Consider the following 16,079-nt stretch of genomic DNA (forward strand, 5'->3'; position numbering starts at 1 on the left):
ATCGAACAATTTTTACATTAAGTATATAAAACATCATTTAGGAGAAGATTGTATTGTGAACTTATAAAATATCAATTATAATAAAATACAACTAGTCAAAAAGGCCATGTTCTAAGTACCTTCTAGCTGAGGATACAGTTGATGGTATATCTTAGACAGAATATTACTTCTTTGGCTAGTTTCGCTACCAAATGGTTCAGCAACATTGTCTTAACTTATTTTTATAAACAATAAATCAATATATTAAAATTAGAAAAAACTTAAAATAAACAACTCTCAATTCATTTTAAAAGGAATGATCCTGAAATAATATCATAATGTAATGTAAATCATACCAAAACTATTTTGAAAAATCATTCAAATAAAGCAATGTTTCTACGGCCAACTAAAATATCAATAATAACAACGTAGAGTTTTAAATTCATAATCTTTTAATTTCTACAAACAGTTTTCATTCGGCAACACTGTTACATTAATTTTCATGATTTATGAAATTCATTTATGCAATTGAATATTGTAAAATATAAAAATAATTTATGTTGTAATAGAGTGACATTGATAGTAAGAGTAGAATTCAATATTTTTGAAAATTAATATTTCACGATTATAAAGCAAATAAATTATACGTCTAATATTTTATACAATATTATCTTTACAAATTTTATCAAATTTGTTTACTTGCATACATGATTATTCTGATCACTAAATATGCAAAATGGATAATGCAATCACCAAAAAATTAATTTTAACAAATAATACTATATATAAATATATATATATATATAGAACATACACACTCATGTTTTCTGAATTAGGACAATTTTTTTATAATTCAGCTAAGTATGAATTTAGAGATATTTATTTTCTATACCTCATATGAACTTTTTTATGAGCACACAACGAGTTCATCGATGGCCATACTTTTGAACAACTAGGACACTTATAAATTGGTTTATTTTTTTCTTCAATTCGCTTAACTAATGCTTTTTGACACAAGATTTTCAATGAAGGAACTTGATAATCATTGTTACTGACATCCGTTTTTTTGTTGTTGATTTCAGAACTACAATTTTCATTAACACTATTTTCTTGATTATTAAAATTTACATTATTTTGATTTTCCAGATCAGAACAAATATCTACATCAGAATCTTCAGCTTGTTGTATTTTTACGAATTTATGATGTTTACTATATTCAAAAGATTCATCAGATCGTTCACTTAAATTTTTTGAAGTAGCTAGTAAAAGGCTCGCTGAATTTTCAGGTAATGAATGATTTTGTTCTTTGTTAAGTTCAATTTGATTATTGAATTTATCATCATTATTATCTCGATTTACGATTTCATATGAATCATTCTTTTTTTTTATTGTAATACTTATTCCAATTCCAGAATCTCTATCACTGCTTGCTCGAGTATCACTCGTTTCACTTCCAGACTGTTGATTTAGGCGAGCTATGCATGAAACTTTATGAGATTTTAATATTTCTGTACTGCGGAAAGTTCTGCCACACAGTGAACATATATGATAATATTCTTCTTTTATTTTTGTACTCGCACGTGTCGTACGAATTTGATTAAGTGAAGGTGAGAGTTTACGACGGCGAGTATTTCTATTATCAATCGATTCACATTTTCGTTTTCTATTTAAAATAAATGATGAACTGCTATTAGTTACACTACTATTTACATGATCATATAATGGTTTTGTTTCTGAAGTAATGCCTTCACGTTTGTGTCTTTTTTCATCACTCCGCATTGCATCGTAATTATTGGAAGAAAATGAACAATATTTACAGGCATAGAATTTTTTTTCGTGAGGTTGTGATATTCTCAAAAAGAAACGTTCTGGACCAATGCATCTACGATTTCGCCATTGTGTTTTTTGAGATTTATTAGATTTTGAATTTGTTAAAGTATTATTTGTATTCTGTTTAATATCTTCAACATTATCATGAACATTATTGGAGTTGAGCGTGGAGACAACTGGTTCTATTGGTGTTTTCGAACACTGAGCAATCAATGCTTCTGGATTACGTACTTTATGATACTCCATAAAATGCTTACGAATGTGTTTAAATTTGCGGTTTTCACATAATATGCAATTAGTCATGTAGACAATATCGCTAGAAGTATTTTCAGAAGATTGTGAATTCTTTGAAAGCTGATTAGCACTTACCGAATTTGAAAAAGTGGTTTCACAATTGATATTGTTTTTCCCATACTGTTTTCTTCGAGAAGATGTAGATTTTAGTTTTCTTTGCTCAAATAATTTTTGTATTTTTAACTTTCCAGATGAGCGGTTATTTGGATGTTCTTCTTTTTTATGAAAGTCTAAATCACTTCTATTAACACAAGAAATACCACATACTTCACAAGTTACCTTTCCTTTTGGGTTCCGGCGTAATAATAAAATAAGTTTGTGCATATTTGATGAATGTCGAGTAAGACTTTTAATATCATAAAATAATGCCTTACACATTTCACATTTGTATCGAAGACGTTGATGATGCGCAACTTTATAATGTTGTATTATTTCACGTGCTTTATAAAATTTTTTATTGCAAGTTTTACAATCAAAGTTATTGTATCCTAATTCTGTTGGAAATGAGCCAATAAATTGAATCGTTACTCCATGCTCTTTCTTACAATGATTTTTCCAAGCAAAATGATCTCGATATAATTTATTACAAACTGGACATCTTCGAATAGGCTTACGACTCGCTGCAATAGATGTATTATTTTTAGTCATTTTAAAATCAGTATTAATCATTGAATGGTTTGTCTGTGCCAAATTTTTATCTAATTTTGCCATATTCTGTGGTTTATGATGGTCAGATAAATTGACGTTCTTACGTACATATATTCCATGTACTTTTCGACAATGTTGGCGGAAGTTTTTAGCACCATAGAAATGTTTTCCACATGTTTTACATCTATGAATGTCCAAGCTTCGAGATTGTTTTACTCGACGAATCTTACAAGAAACATTTTCAGAAGTCATTGATGCTTGTTTGCGGTTGTAAGCTCGAGTTAATCCAATCTGTTTTCCATGTATTTTTTTAAGATGTTTATTCAATGTGTATTTATCTTTGTATGATTTATCACAAAAAGGGCATGAAAACATTCGCACATTAGAATCAATGATTTTTTCACAATTATAACGAACTTCACTTTGATTATTAGATGATTCATCGTCGTCTGCGGAGTTTTGTGAACCATTACTATCATTTGTTGGTTCTACTGGATTACTTTCATTTTCATTTGAATATTCTGCATCATTTGGTTCAGATTTTATGATATTTTTACTATCAATACCATTTTCATTCTTTTTACGAACACGCGGAATTCTAATTTTATGCACTTTTTCAGAATGTTCTCTTAATGATCTGGTATGGCTATATTGTCTACCACATATATGACAAGGATAGAGAATTCGTGTTCGCTTAACAGAAAATTGAAAATTAGGTAATGCTGCATTTCCATTATTTAATACTGGTTGATATTTGATGTAAGGCAACATAGTATTAGTTGTTTCTGATGGATCATTCTCTGCTTCATTTCTTTCTTCCTTATTGATCTCTTCATCGTTAATTTCTACATTATTAGTTTCTACATCATTAGTAGATGGTTCCAACAGATTGAGCAATGATTTTTCTTCAATTAAATTTTCGTTATTTTCAATGCAACTTTCTAGATTAGGATCATCCTGCAAATGCCTGATTAATTGGATTGTTTCCCAAATTTTATCACATCGTTCTAGTTCAACCAAACAAGTTTTTAAACCATATTTTTCTTCCTCTTCCAATGATATTTCCATAGATCCCTAGATAAAATAATACAAGGTTAATGGGTATTTTATTATTTTATATGTAAATTTCAAATATTTATGTATTCATATATATGTTTAAAATTATTTATAAAGAAATATTAATAAACAAAGGCTGAAGAAAGCATTTTGTAAAAAATTTAAGTCTTAGTTTAGAACAAACTAGTAATTCAAAATTACTCAATAATAAATACATAACACAAAAAATATTTGAAACATCATATAAAAACTAAAATAAGTAAAATCACAAAATAAAATCGTTTATGGCTTACCATTTCAGTAATAGTAAAGTTTGTTGTATCTGAATCAGAATTTGATGATGCTCGTTCAGGTTCAGTAGATACATCCAAAGTAAAATCTTCGATCGTTTTTTTTTCAGATATTGTTTCCATTTTTGCAAATTTTTTAAGTCACTTTATAGTTAATGAACAAAACAACAATAAAAACACAGAACAATTTCACAAAAAGAACACTCAGACATCTTGGAATTTTATAAGATGTACAACATGTGTAGATAAACTACATTTTTTAAATAAGTCGCTGTTAAAACATGACAAAAATGGTTGTAACCATTAATTCATTGAAATAAATGTAATTGTTATTATATTAAATTAATGCTCAGTCAACAATTATTCGAAAGATACAAGAGCTGTTGCTAATTCACACTCTATAGTCGAACTGAAAAGGAGAGCCTCAAAAGTTCGGATGATTGCGTTCTCCCCACCACAGTTATTTTACCACTTCTAACGTACTTTGCTTAACTGCGCAAGTCTCTGACGACCAATTGGGATGAAGGAGGGAGAGCGTCGTCCGTGTACGTGCTCTTTTCCAATTTAGCAATAGTTGGATTGGTCAAAAAGCCTCTTTTGAAGAAAGTTTTTGTCCCCACTTTCGCAAGAACTATTTAAATTATATTTTCCCAACACAAATCGGACAGGTACATACATATGTACAGGTGTACAAAATATAGATATGTGTAATCAAATTACAAAAATGCTTGAAATTTTGGAAAAATGAAATATTGAGTATTTTCATCATTACACATTCTCTTAAAGAAATAGAGATAATTTGAGACTTTTTACAATAATACGAATTCTTTTGGCAAAAATGCTTATGATCTATCGTCTACTTACTACTACTTTTGAATTATCTGATTAAAATTACAACTTTTAAATTACATTTTATGTTCTTATTATCTGATATGAGTAGATATTTGTTCAAATAAAATGCCAGTTTATTTAAAAGACTTACTACTGCGATATGCAATAAATAAGACAAACTATGGAATATAAATATAATAATGAATTTTGTTCTTCTTTTGTTAAATTTTATTTACAACAAAAATTTCAATGACTCCCATTTTGCGAGATTACAAGATAATGTAAATAACATAAAATTAAATAAGATTTCTATATTATTGTAAGAAGTGCATATGTTATAAATTTCACACGACGCTATATGCAAAATCTATAAATATTTTATTTTACTTAATTGTTGAACTATTTTTTTTCTTTCTCTGGTTCTGCAGGTGTTGATGGAGTACTTCTAAAATTAGGGAATTGTTCCCAAGGAGCAGTGAGTTCAAATTTACGGAATTCTTGAGCTAACTCCAATGGTTCGACAACAATACGCTTCACATCTTCATCATATCTTACCTAGAAACCGTCATGTAATTAGGATTATATTTTAAATAAGTTTTATTATTTTATGGCAGACTAAAGCAAATTCTGAATTTAGCTAGTAACGAAGATTTACAAATAGTTTATTAGAGGTACATTGTACCTGGTACAGTGTATACCTGCTATCGTATTAGGTTTAATTATGGGCGCAGTATTTCTGGTTCGGACATGTCATAATAGATTCTTAATACTCACTTCGACAAATCCACTCAATGGGAAATCTTTTCTCAAAGGATGACCTTCGAAGCCATAATCAGTCAAAATTCGCCGAAGATCCGGGTGATCAGTGAAATAAATTCCAAACATATCCCAGACTTCTCTTTCATACCAGTTTGCACCTTTATAAATTGAAACTACAGAATCAACAGGAGTTAATTCATCTGTATATGATTTAACTCGGATACGACTGTTAAATCGAATAGATAGTAAATTGTATACTAACTGTAAAAAAAGATAACCATTATTGTATGATGTACTTGTGTACGATGGATGTTCATTTTTCTAAATTAATACAAACTTCAAATCGATATGGACGACTGGGTACATCTAATGCTGTTAAATCAGCAAGGATAGTATATTGAGCATTTTGATGATCTTTCAAAAAAGACAGTGTTGGACGAATGCCATCAGGACTAGTAAGGATTTCAAGTTCGTCTCCAGATGCAATTTGCACTTTTTGAATATATTTTGGTAAACATTCAGCAACATAAGCACCAAAATCCTTCAGTTGATTAATATCCTGTGATTTTCGTATTGTAGCTGGAAAAAAACAAATCATCCATATCATTTTTTGACTTAATGTATACATATCAACCATCATTGTTGTTAGTACATACGTTTAACTTCTTCTGATTCACCAGATGTATGAACATTCTTTAACATTGAAGATGATAAGTTGAATCCTACAATAATAACAACATAATTATATAATTTATATTCACCATAAATAAATAATTGTTTGATACTGACGTTTGGATAGACTGTTAGAAACAGATATTATCTTGCGTAGGTTATTCGAAAACAGTGCCATTTTTCAAATGGATTGAAATTAATAAATAATTATTGTACTTATGGTTTTGATAATTTGTTAAATGATTTTGTAGTGTGGAAAACCCTTCTACACGTATAGTCAAATTGGTCAAAGAGGTAAAATGTAATTATCCCTACTTTATAACCTGTTTAACCTCAGTAGATACAAATATTACACAGGCGCAGAAATAAAAATCGAGTACATTTCACGGAAAAAGCAGTTGCCAGTGCTGAACACATGACATAAAATGTATATGGATGTATAGTCACGTCACTGATTTTATAATTAGAGCATGCGTAGTTGAGCGAAGTAGGGATATTACTCTTTTTTCCACCAACTGGTTCATGTGAGTTTTTATATCATTCAGTTGTCTACACGTTCTCTGAATTTGCAAAGAGATATATATATCTCAAAACCATTGCAATACAACCCTTGAAAAGAACTGCATCATTGGGTGATATTGATAATACATCATAATATAATTCTTAAATGAAATTCACACATAAAAATTAAGGTCATTTTTATTTGTAAATTTCACAAAAAGAATAAGTGAACGTTACAACCATTCATAAAAAGTGTATTACGTCTTAGAGGAAAAGTTTATAACTAGAGGCGAATTGTAACTCGAGTGAAAAATCAATCAATGCAGACATTTTCTTTCTACGAAAACAATGTATGAAATATTAACATCGATAATATCTTATTTAAATTGATTCAACTTTATTGACTCCAATATTTTAACGTGCAATATTTTAATGCTGATGATTTGTTTTTTGAAGCTTTTCAAGTAATAATAATCTACAATGGGTGAGAAACAATTTTTTGTCTTATTAAATATTTTTTTTTAAGTTTAAATCAATTGAACATATCTTTATAAATAAGAATTTACGAAATTATAAAAACAATTCCAGTCTTGAAATAAATATTTTTTTAAAGAGATATAAGATAAACAGACCAATGGACATACATTATCTAGAAAATAGGCAAATTGTTAAGATTATCAAGCGGAGAAGAGAGGTATTATAATATATCTCTTTTCTTTTGTTGACATGGAGGAAAACCCAATTTTTGGATAACTTATGGAAAGTTGTCTCTAGTAATGAAAATATTTTATTGGCGTTGTAACTAGTGTTTCATACAGCCGAAAAGTTGTCTCTATATCAGAGGTGGACAAAGTTTGATTGTAAGATAGCTTAAGAAGTAAGAAACAATATATACCGGCTAAAAAGGTCTACTTAGTAAAAACCTATACCTTTATCATTCTTACTTAGAGGAGCAATGGCTCTAAAAATTATACCTGCGGAGCTACTTTGACTAGACCAGAGGTGGGTAAACGTGGCTCTTCAAAGCCAATGGGATTTTCCAGGTATAATTTTCAGAGCTATTATTTTTGCGAATAAGAGTGAAAGAGGTATAAGATTTTACTGGTGCTCTGCAAAAGTTAAAGTTTGCCCACCTCTGGTCTAGACTTTAAACTGGCCGAAAAATTCAAACTAAACTCGATTCTTTCCAATAAACAGAGAACAATCAAACAAATGTAGTCTGCAGACAACATATCTAAAAAATTAACATCATTTCTCTTCAATTTATTGTTTATTTTTTCAGCTGATCCTGAATGTGTTGAAATGGAGGACGAAGATTTTGAAGTTGTAGATGAATGCGAAGGTGAAGATGAAGATATCATACCAGAGAAAGACAATGAAAATGACGTAGTTGATGTAAATGATCAAAATAAATCACCAGAGAATTTAGAAAACGTATTAACTACGAATAAAGAACAAAATACTTTATCAGAAAAAATTCAAACAAACGATGAATCAAACGCAGTATTTACAGAAAAAGATGATGTAGAAGTAGTAGAAGTAATAAAATCTTCATCAAACAAAAGTTTCGAAACAAATCAGAGTAATAACGAAAACAAAGATGTTGATATTATTCCACTAGAAATACAAGGGTCACAAAAAATAACTACAAACGATATACCTGATAAAAATACTAACACTATAGATTTTACTGCAGATATTTCTTTAGATCAGTTAAATGATACAGATGTCATAAGAAATGTTAATGATATTGAAAATATTAACCTTGACTCTGAGAATTGTCGACTTGATATAGATAATCCTGAAACTAATAAAATTTCATCTAATGTTTGTTCACAAGATAATGTTGAACTAACTGACAATACTACTAATGAAAGTATTACATCTTCAGATATCATAATAGTAGATGATCCACAAAGGAAGAAGCACGACGATGAAACTCCTGTTGCAATACCAGCATGGTATGAGGAAAAAGTAAGATTTAGTGTGATTTATTTATCTAATAAATATGTCATCATATTTCTATAAAATAGAATATAAAATGTATTATTATTTTACATTTTATTTTTCTAGTTGAATGAAAAAATTGCAACAGCCAAAGAACGACTTACCAAATTATCTAGAGTACTGAAACGTTCATATGGATGTTATCAAGAATGTTTAGATAGAGTTGAAGCTGCTGTTGGAACACCCGTCTGTAAATTATTTCCTCCCCGACGATGTCCTTTAAATGAACCTTACATAAATCGATGGCGATTTGTTTGTGAGTAAAATACTATTTTTTTAAATGATACATGATCATGATTGTTTTCCATTCGATTTAGATTGCTCCTCTGCAATTTTTTCCGATAAATGAATTATTAGTGAAAAATAAACCAAAATTACCATTCTACAGTTTTCTCTTTCAATAATACTCAACTGAGCAACATACAGTCAATGATGAAATATTAGTGAAGTTTGCAGATCTTCACTACATATTTCTAACAACTACAAATGGACATACAAAATTTCTCAAACCTCAAGTGTATAATTAATACTTGTTAAGTGTTTGAGATAACAAAAGAAGAGAAATTGGAATTTAATTGGTATATTGCAATATAATGCAACTTTTGTATCAATTAAACGCGTCCTTTTGTATTCTTCCCAAAGTAATTCAGTATTTTATTCCCTTGCTGTTTCTATTTCGTTTTATTCATTTAAACTGCTTCAAGTTTCTAGGTTTAAAATAATGAGATATTGGAGTGCATAAAATATTTCTATCGTTAAATGGTTTCTATCGGCACCCGTTACAATAAATTACGAAATTAAATTTAACGTGATTTTTGATGTGTTCTAGGTGGAAAATTAATAAATAATATTTATATTTTTATAAAGAATCATAACTATTACTTAAACAAAATAGTAATCTATTAGTGTTACTATTTTTCATAGATAATAATACTAAAGTAAAAGATAGTTATGATTTCTTTGAAGTAGAAAAAAGTACAAAATTGATGTGGCATGTTTAGGCACCAAAAAACCTCTCGAGGAGCCTGCAATAGCCAAAATGGAGGAAGACAACATTGATATGACTATTGACAAGAAAGTCGAAACAGTTTGGCAGTTGGAACCAAGTGAGGGATTAACAAGAAATGCAAATAATGACTACCAAAAGATTCCAACTTTTGTAATGCATGTTGTTAAGGTACATTTACTTTTCATGTATAAATGAAATTCAACACTGTGTACCATATAGTTGATAGAAATAGATAATTGTTATGGGTTTGGATGACTGAAATATACATCCAATAAAAAGCATCATGAAAACAATTCTTCTCAAAGAAATTCAAACGCAAACTTAATAAATAATCATACATTCTATGTATGAACGAAAATTGCAGTTAAAATTGTAATTTTCAATCTACAGATGTTTGATTTCTTTTTAATTATCTTTGGATGAGTTAATTGAGAAATTAAGTCGTTAAAAAACGCATGAATCATTGAATTCATATTAAACTCGAATTCTGCGAGAATAAAATAAAATACATGTTTGTATACATATATATCTATATACATTATTATTTATATATACATGTATATACATATATATGGATCATTACTCAATAAAAACATGTAATGGAGTGGTTAAATTATCTACGTTGAACGAAACTTGGACTCAATGTTCATGATTCACATAATACAAAGTATGGTATCATAACATTTTTATAAATGTATGGAAAATCTTTCCAAAAGATTTCTAATTTAATACAAGTGCTGATTATTGATGCATATGCCAAAAAATAAGTCTATTCCTTGTGAATAATTTTTTTTGAACTGTCAACTGAATTATCAAAACTTTGAATACGAACTCAAACTACTTGATAAATTATATGATAGCAAGTGATATGACAGTATTTTGATCAATCACTTGATCAATGATTGAAAAAACAAGAGATCGTTATAATCTTTCTCTGATTTATATTGCTGTTTTTCTGTTAGTTTATTTATCTAAACAGAAATAATTGTATGATTTACATACTAACTCAGCAATTGATAAAGCGATTTCTTTTTATAATTTTTGTTATACGAGTATTCGTAAAATGATTCGTTCGTAAAAAAATGTTACCTCACCCTAACTAATAACTTTACAAAAACGGATTAAATTTATATTATTATTTTATTATTACCAAAATAATAATAACTTTGATTATAATCTATATTTTTATTACTGTGATTATACAGATATTTGAAGACTACATCAATTCTAATAATCAACAACAAGACTCAATCCCCTCTTGTAAAAAAGAAGATAATGAATCATGCAAACCTAGCGACTATACAAAGGACGTCGTAGAGACCATTGAAAAAAAATTGGAAGATGAAAAACAATCTAATGAAATAATTGAACAAGAACAATGGCTATGGTTATTAGTAAGAAGTAACAGTAAAAATGAACTAATGTTATTCGCTACTGGAAAATGTATCTCTGATAGTACAATGGAAAGCATGAAGCATTTCTTCGAAAAAGGCAAGGGTGCTGATTGTAATGTAAAATCTCTGTATTGCAAATCATTAACAAAGTAAGTTTCAAATATATATTAAATTATAAAGTAATGTAGAATTAGTGCTTTTATGAAATTTTTATCAATCATGCATTTCAGGGTTGGTGAGGTATCAACATCAAATACAACTTTTTTGTTAGGAACTGAAGCATTGGATGAAACGATAGGTGGATTAAAAATTCAGTTAGCTCCAAAAACGAATTTCTGGTTAAGTACAGTAGGAGCTGAACAACTTGCGAAAGAAGTAGAAATAATGATTGTCCCTAATCCCAACACGGTAGTACTGGATATTGGATGTGGACTTGGTTTAATTGGACTTATTATGGCACCGGTATGTTAATTTTTTTTTTACATTTTGATTTATTAATTGTAAAATATAAAAAAATAATAATAAATATTTGAACTAAAAAAAAAATATGAATTATAGAAATGCGAAAAAGTAATCGGAATCGATTCACCATCTGAAGTAGAAGAAGCTGAAATGACTTGTGAACTTAACAAAATAAACAATGCGTCATTTGTAATGGGAGATCCTAAAGAAATGATCGCTACACTTTCTAATTCATTAGTTACTAAGAAAACATCAGCTATTATTAATGCTAATGCTGAAGTAGGTCGAAGTGAGTATTATAATTAATTCATTGATTAATTTTCTAAATATAAAAGATTTTTAGATACAACAATTTTTTATTATTGTTATAGATATTGACATAATAACTGGGTTGAGAAAAATTCCATCACTTCGTCGAGTCGTAATGATAACAACTCTAACCAAACAGTCAGTACATTCAATATTAAAACTAATTCAGCCTGCGGATGATATTTTAGGCGATCCATTTGTACCTATTCGTGCAATCGTTGTGGATACTCTTCCAATCGGGCCACAATTTGAAGTTGTTATCCGAATGGATCGTCGTCCAATGCACCGGATATTTAATATGCATTTGTCTAAACCTCTATCAAAATTAAAGAATCAAAACAGTCAAAATTCTAAAGTTGGTTCACCAGGTAAACCAATTGATAAAACACTATCACCGTCTAAAAAATTCAATAATGGTAAAAGTAATAAACGAGAAGCGAACAAAAATCTGTTGTCTCCAAAACTTGATCTTCTAAAGGGAAAAGGAGGTCGACCATCAAGATTACGTAGACAAGGAAAGAAATTGGTTAAAAATCCATTTTATGATACGCTTCCAAAATCATGGGAAAAGAATAAACCGAATGTTAAAATGGGTAACAAGAAAAAATCTCCGAAAATAGAGACGCCTTCTTATAACAACGATCGGAAGGATAAAAAGTTTCTACCATCATTTGAGCAGAAAGATGTGCCAAAAAGAAAGCGAGATTGGGAAGGAAGAAACTTCGGATCATCAAATTTAAACGTTAAAAAAACACGTAATGATGATAATGATCTTCGATTTAGATTATCATATAATCGAATAAATTCACCAGATTTAATTCAACAGATGGAAAAACAACAAAAACTTTTAGAGGTAGCAAAGCAAAAACTAAGTGGATCCCGAACTTCTGTAGATTCTTCAACAGCAAAACAGCTTCAAAATATGTTAAAGATAGCTATAGAAAATACGAATCAAGTTCAGAGTCATTTACGTCGTTCAGTCTGGGATAGAATTGCTCCTCATGATAAAGATTTCCCTCATCAAGAATTTGATAGTCCTTCTATATTCAAAGGACGTCATGTTAAAGAATTAGATAAAAATGATATTATTATTACCACTTCAAATGATGAATTTGTTCCAAATAAACAACAATTTCGCTCCAATAATTCTGGACCACCTCCAGTAGAACCAAATTTGGTAGCTCCAAAAGAAAAATGGGTTGTGTTACCTCCAAAGCATGATAATAGTTACAACCAGTCTGAACGCAATCAAATTTCTCAAGACGAATTAAGAAATCATGAAGAATCAAATAAAACTCGTTGGGCTCCAACTGCTTGTCCTAGACGACCTTCACCTCCTCGTCACTATGATGAATTATCAACATCAAGAAGATCAATGACTTCGCCTCCTCCATGGTCTTCATCAACGCCTAAAGATAAATCTCAACACTTTCAACAAGTAAATCGTTCTTATGATATGAGTTTAATAAATCAAAGACAATTCTCTCCACCTAGAAGAACTTTATCTCCACAACGTCAGCGATCTCCTCTACGACATCGTGCATCCACTCCAGTAAGACACTTGTCTCCACTAAGAAGACAATCTTCGCCTGTACGAATGGCTGATGATTGGGATATTCCAACAAGAGGTGCTGTAGAACAACATCCTAATTGGCAAAGAGGAGTAGGCAGGCCGCAAAATATAAGACAAGATCCTCCACCATTGATGCAACTTAGAACTACTATAGACAATACATGGAGTGCAAATAAAAATAATGATCATTGGAAACCAAGCGGATCAAATGATAGCTGGAAAAATCAACAAATATTAGACAAAAGATATGGGAATCAAAGTAATGATAGTTGGAACAATCGTAATATGGATGTAATGAACTCTGCTCGAAGTAATTCCTGGATGGATAATAAGCAGCGATGGGATCCACCATATAATTTAAATATATGGAATAAAGGTGGAGAAAGAGAAAAAGAAGATTGGCATGATCTTCCAGAAGATGCAAGAGATCCTTGGGGAGATGATGGAGGCATTGGTAATCTTGGAATAAATGATCGATGGAAACAACTTGACAATCCACAACCATCTTCGAGCAATAACTGGGCAGAAAAAAATATGCCAGATTGGCCAGGTCATAATGATGAGTGGCAAAAAAAACCCCAAATGATGAATATGATGAATAATAAACCTTTATGGCAAGGGAACATTGAAAGCAATAAAAATAATAATAGTCGTTGGAACTTACCAAATAATGCACCACCACAACAACTATTAGGAAACTGGCAACAAGGAAACGCCTGGCGAGATAATTCTTCACAAAATATATCACCGTTTCAACGGCTCAGATATTTTAATTCTAACTTGAAATAATGTTTTTCGTTCATTATATGTCATATCAAGGTTTATAGCAATGACTGTACGTCATTATTTTCACTCGTTCAAAGATAACTACAATTTTTAAATGAGTTCATTATAATATATTCTTTTCATTAATAAAATACAAATTGAAAATATATTAATTATATTATTTTTGTAAACTTCAAAATGGGATAGATATTTTGCTTAATTAAGTTTCTTGTCAATTATTGAAAATGAGATCTAAAGGTTTTGTTTCTCTAGCAAAATTGTATTAGTTATCAATAAAGAATTTTTCAATGTCAGTATAATAACTTTAATATTTTATTGTTTTTATTTAACTGTAATAATTATTATCAATACTATAAATTATACAGAGAAAAATAATATATAAAAAATGTTCAAGTTACATCTCTTTTCAACGAATATCAGGTTATATTAGTATTATCATGAATTGATTAAAGATTAAAAAGATTTAATTATAAATTACCAGTTCATAATCTGGCGAATAAAATGTAAGAAGAATAATTATATTTTTCGACGATCTTTCACTACAAAAATGCATAATTAAATGATTAATGCAAGTTCATGATCTATCATTAATAATTATTTGTCTTATCCGGAAGATGATTTAATTTAAAGTATTATTTAATTTTTTGCGATATCCGTGAGTTGATGATGAATTTTTAAATCAAATGCATTAAACGCATAATGATTTTTCGGATCTCGTCCAGTCTTCAAAGATTTTAATTATTAAGTCATTTTACTTTAAGATCTTGTATATTTTCCCCAAATATGAAGCATAAATACAGATGCAATAAATAATAGCGACATTACAAGAACTGGAACAGGTCCACTGAAACAGAAATTTGTAAATGATAAGTCAATTTCTTTAAAAATAAATTAAGTGAGTAAACTTTATGCCGGCTTAATACATAATTACGTGTTAATTTGAGTAGTTATGAAATTTATCACATTCACAATTTACATACACTTTAAATGTTATGTATTTTATTCAAGTAACGGTTAGATTTTCTTCAATAATAATAATATTAACGTTGAAATTTGCAAAATATTTTAAGAAATTTATGACTTTATCAACAAAGTATTTATCAATAGTAAATATTTCAGTTTTAAATGTAATTACACTTTAATTCCAGGGGAATCATCTGTGTAAAATCTCCACATTCCTCCAGATCCTGTTCCTGTAGTTCGGTTTCTTGCTGATGTAGCTGGAGCAGTTTTCCTTTGCCTAACGGTACCAGCACCGCTGGTTCTTGATGCTACTACTCTGCTTGGAGAACGACCTCCTGCTCCAACTGATGTAGAACTTGGTGCAGCTGGCTGTATAAAAACAGAATCAACGAATAATTTCAAAATTCTGTGATATAATGAGCACACACCAAATATTAAATATTAACATATTAAATTCTTGACATAATGTAATTACATATGGTAATTTAATCGTATTCAGTCAAAATTTTTCACTGTTATTTATAACAAAAATAATTAAAACTTACCATTTTAAGTTAATTAAATGTAGTATTTCTCTAAAATTAAACTAATTATTGGGCAGAAAAGTATTAGAGTATGAAAATCTTTACCAAACTAATCGGACTATACAAGTACTTTATCGTAGTGACAGTGAATGAATAAATACAAATTCAAGCTTTGAGTTACCGACACGTAAA

At 29.3% G+C, this 16,079-nt stretch overlaps 4 protein-coding genes across 5 annotated transcripts; 1 reads left to right on the plus strand and 3 right to left on the minus strand.

Annotated features, from left to right (window-relative positions):
- Positions 1–542: 542 nt before the first annotated feature.
- Positions 543–4,509, minus strand: LOC118064959 (zinc finger protein 107-like). Its single transcript, XM_035079929.1, has 2 exons — positions 4,101–4,509; positions 543–3,825 (listed from the first exon to the last, which is right to left on the minus strand). The coding sequence occupies exons 1-2, from the start codon at positions 4,218–4,220 to the stop codon at positions 859–861; spliced, it is 3,087 nt and encodes a 1,028-aa protein (XP_034935820.1). The 5' UTR covers positions 4,221–4,509; the 3' UTR covers positions 543–858.
- A 632-nt stretch (positions 4,510–5,141) lies between these two features.
- On the minus strand, positions 5,142–6,772 carry ND-30 (NADH:ubiquinone oxidoreductase core subunit S3). Its single transcript, XM_035079932.1, has 5 exons — positions 6,477–6,772; positions 6,344–6,409; positions 6,025–6,266; positions 5,703–5,948; positions 5,142–5,483 (listed from the first exon to the last, which is right to left on the minus strand). Exons 1-5 carry the CDS (start codon positions 6,535–6,537, stop codon positions 5,328–5,330), a joined length of 771 nt encoding a protein of 256 aa, XP_034935823.1. The 5' UTR covers positions 6,538–6,772; the 3' UTR covers positions 5,142–5,327.
- A 108-nt stretch (positions 6,773–6,880) lies between these two features.
- LOC118064958 (uncharacterized) lies at positions 6,881–14,670 on the plus strand. 2 transcript variants are annotated; one of them, XM_035079928.1, is made up of 9 exons: positions 6,881–7,210; positions 7,317–7,344; positions 8,143–8,834; positions 8,934–9,123; positions 9,869–10,044; positions 11,082–11,419; positions 11,501–11,732; positions 11,829–12,021; positions 12,104–14,670. In XM_035079928.1, exons 2-9 carry the CDS (start codon positions 7,341–7,343, stop codon positions 14,401–14,403), a joined length of 4,125 nt encoding a protein of 1,374 aa, XP_034935819.1. In that variant the 5' UTR covers positions 6,881–7,210; positions 7,317–7,340; the 3' UTR covers positions 14,404–14,670. The 2 variants fall into 2 exon arrangements, with proteins under 2 accessions (XP_034935819.1, XP_034935818.1); XM_035079927.1 differs by having other exon boundaries at positions 6,881–7,344; positions 12,104–14,669.
- A 479-nt stretch (positions 14,671–15,149) lies between these two features.
- Positions 15,150–16,069, minus strand: Sec61beta (Sec61 translocon subunit beta). Its single transcript, XM_035079937.1, has 3 exons — positions 15,909–16,069; positions 15,536–15,732; positions 15,150–15,244 (listed from the first exon to the last, which is right to left on the minus strand). The coding sequence occupies exons 1-3, from the start codon at positions 15,909–15,911 to the stop codon at positions 15,157–15,159; spliced, it is 288 nt and encodes a 95-aa protein (XP_034935828.1). The 5' UTR covers positions 15,912–16,069; the 3' UTR covers positions 15,150–15,156.
- Positions 16,070–16,079: the final 10 nt, after the last annotated feature.

Source organism: Chelonus insularis, unplaced genomic scaffold (genome assembly GCF_013357705.1).
Source record: "Chelonus insularis isolate UGA/USDA-ARS -01 unplaced genomic scaffold, ASM1335770v1 contig_260_pilon, whole genome shotgun sequence".
Taxonomy (NCBI): Eukaryota; Metazoa; Arthropoda; class Insecta; order Hymenoptera; family Braconidae; genus Chelonus; species Chelonus insularis.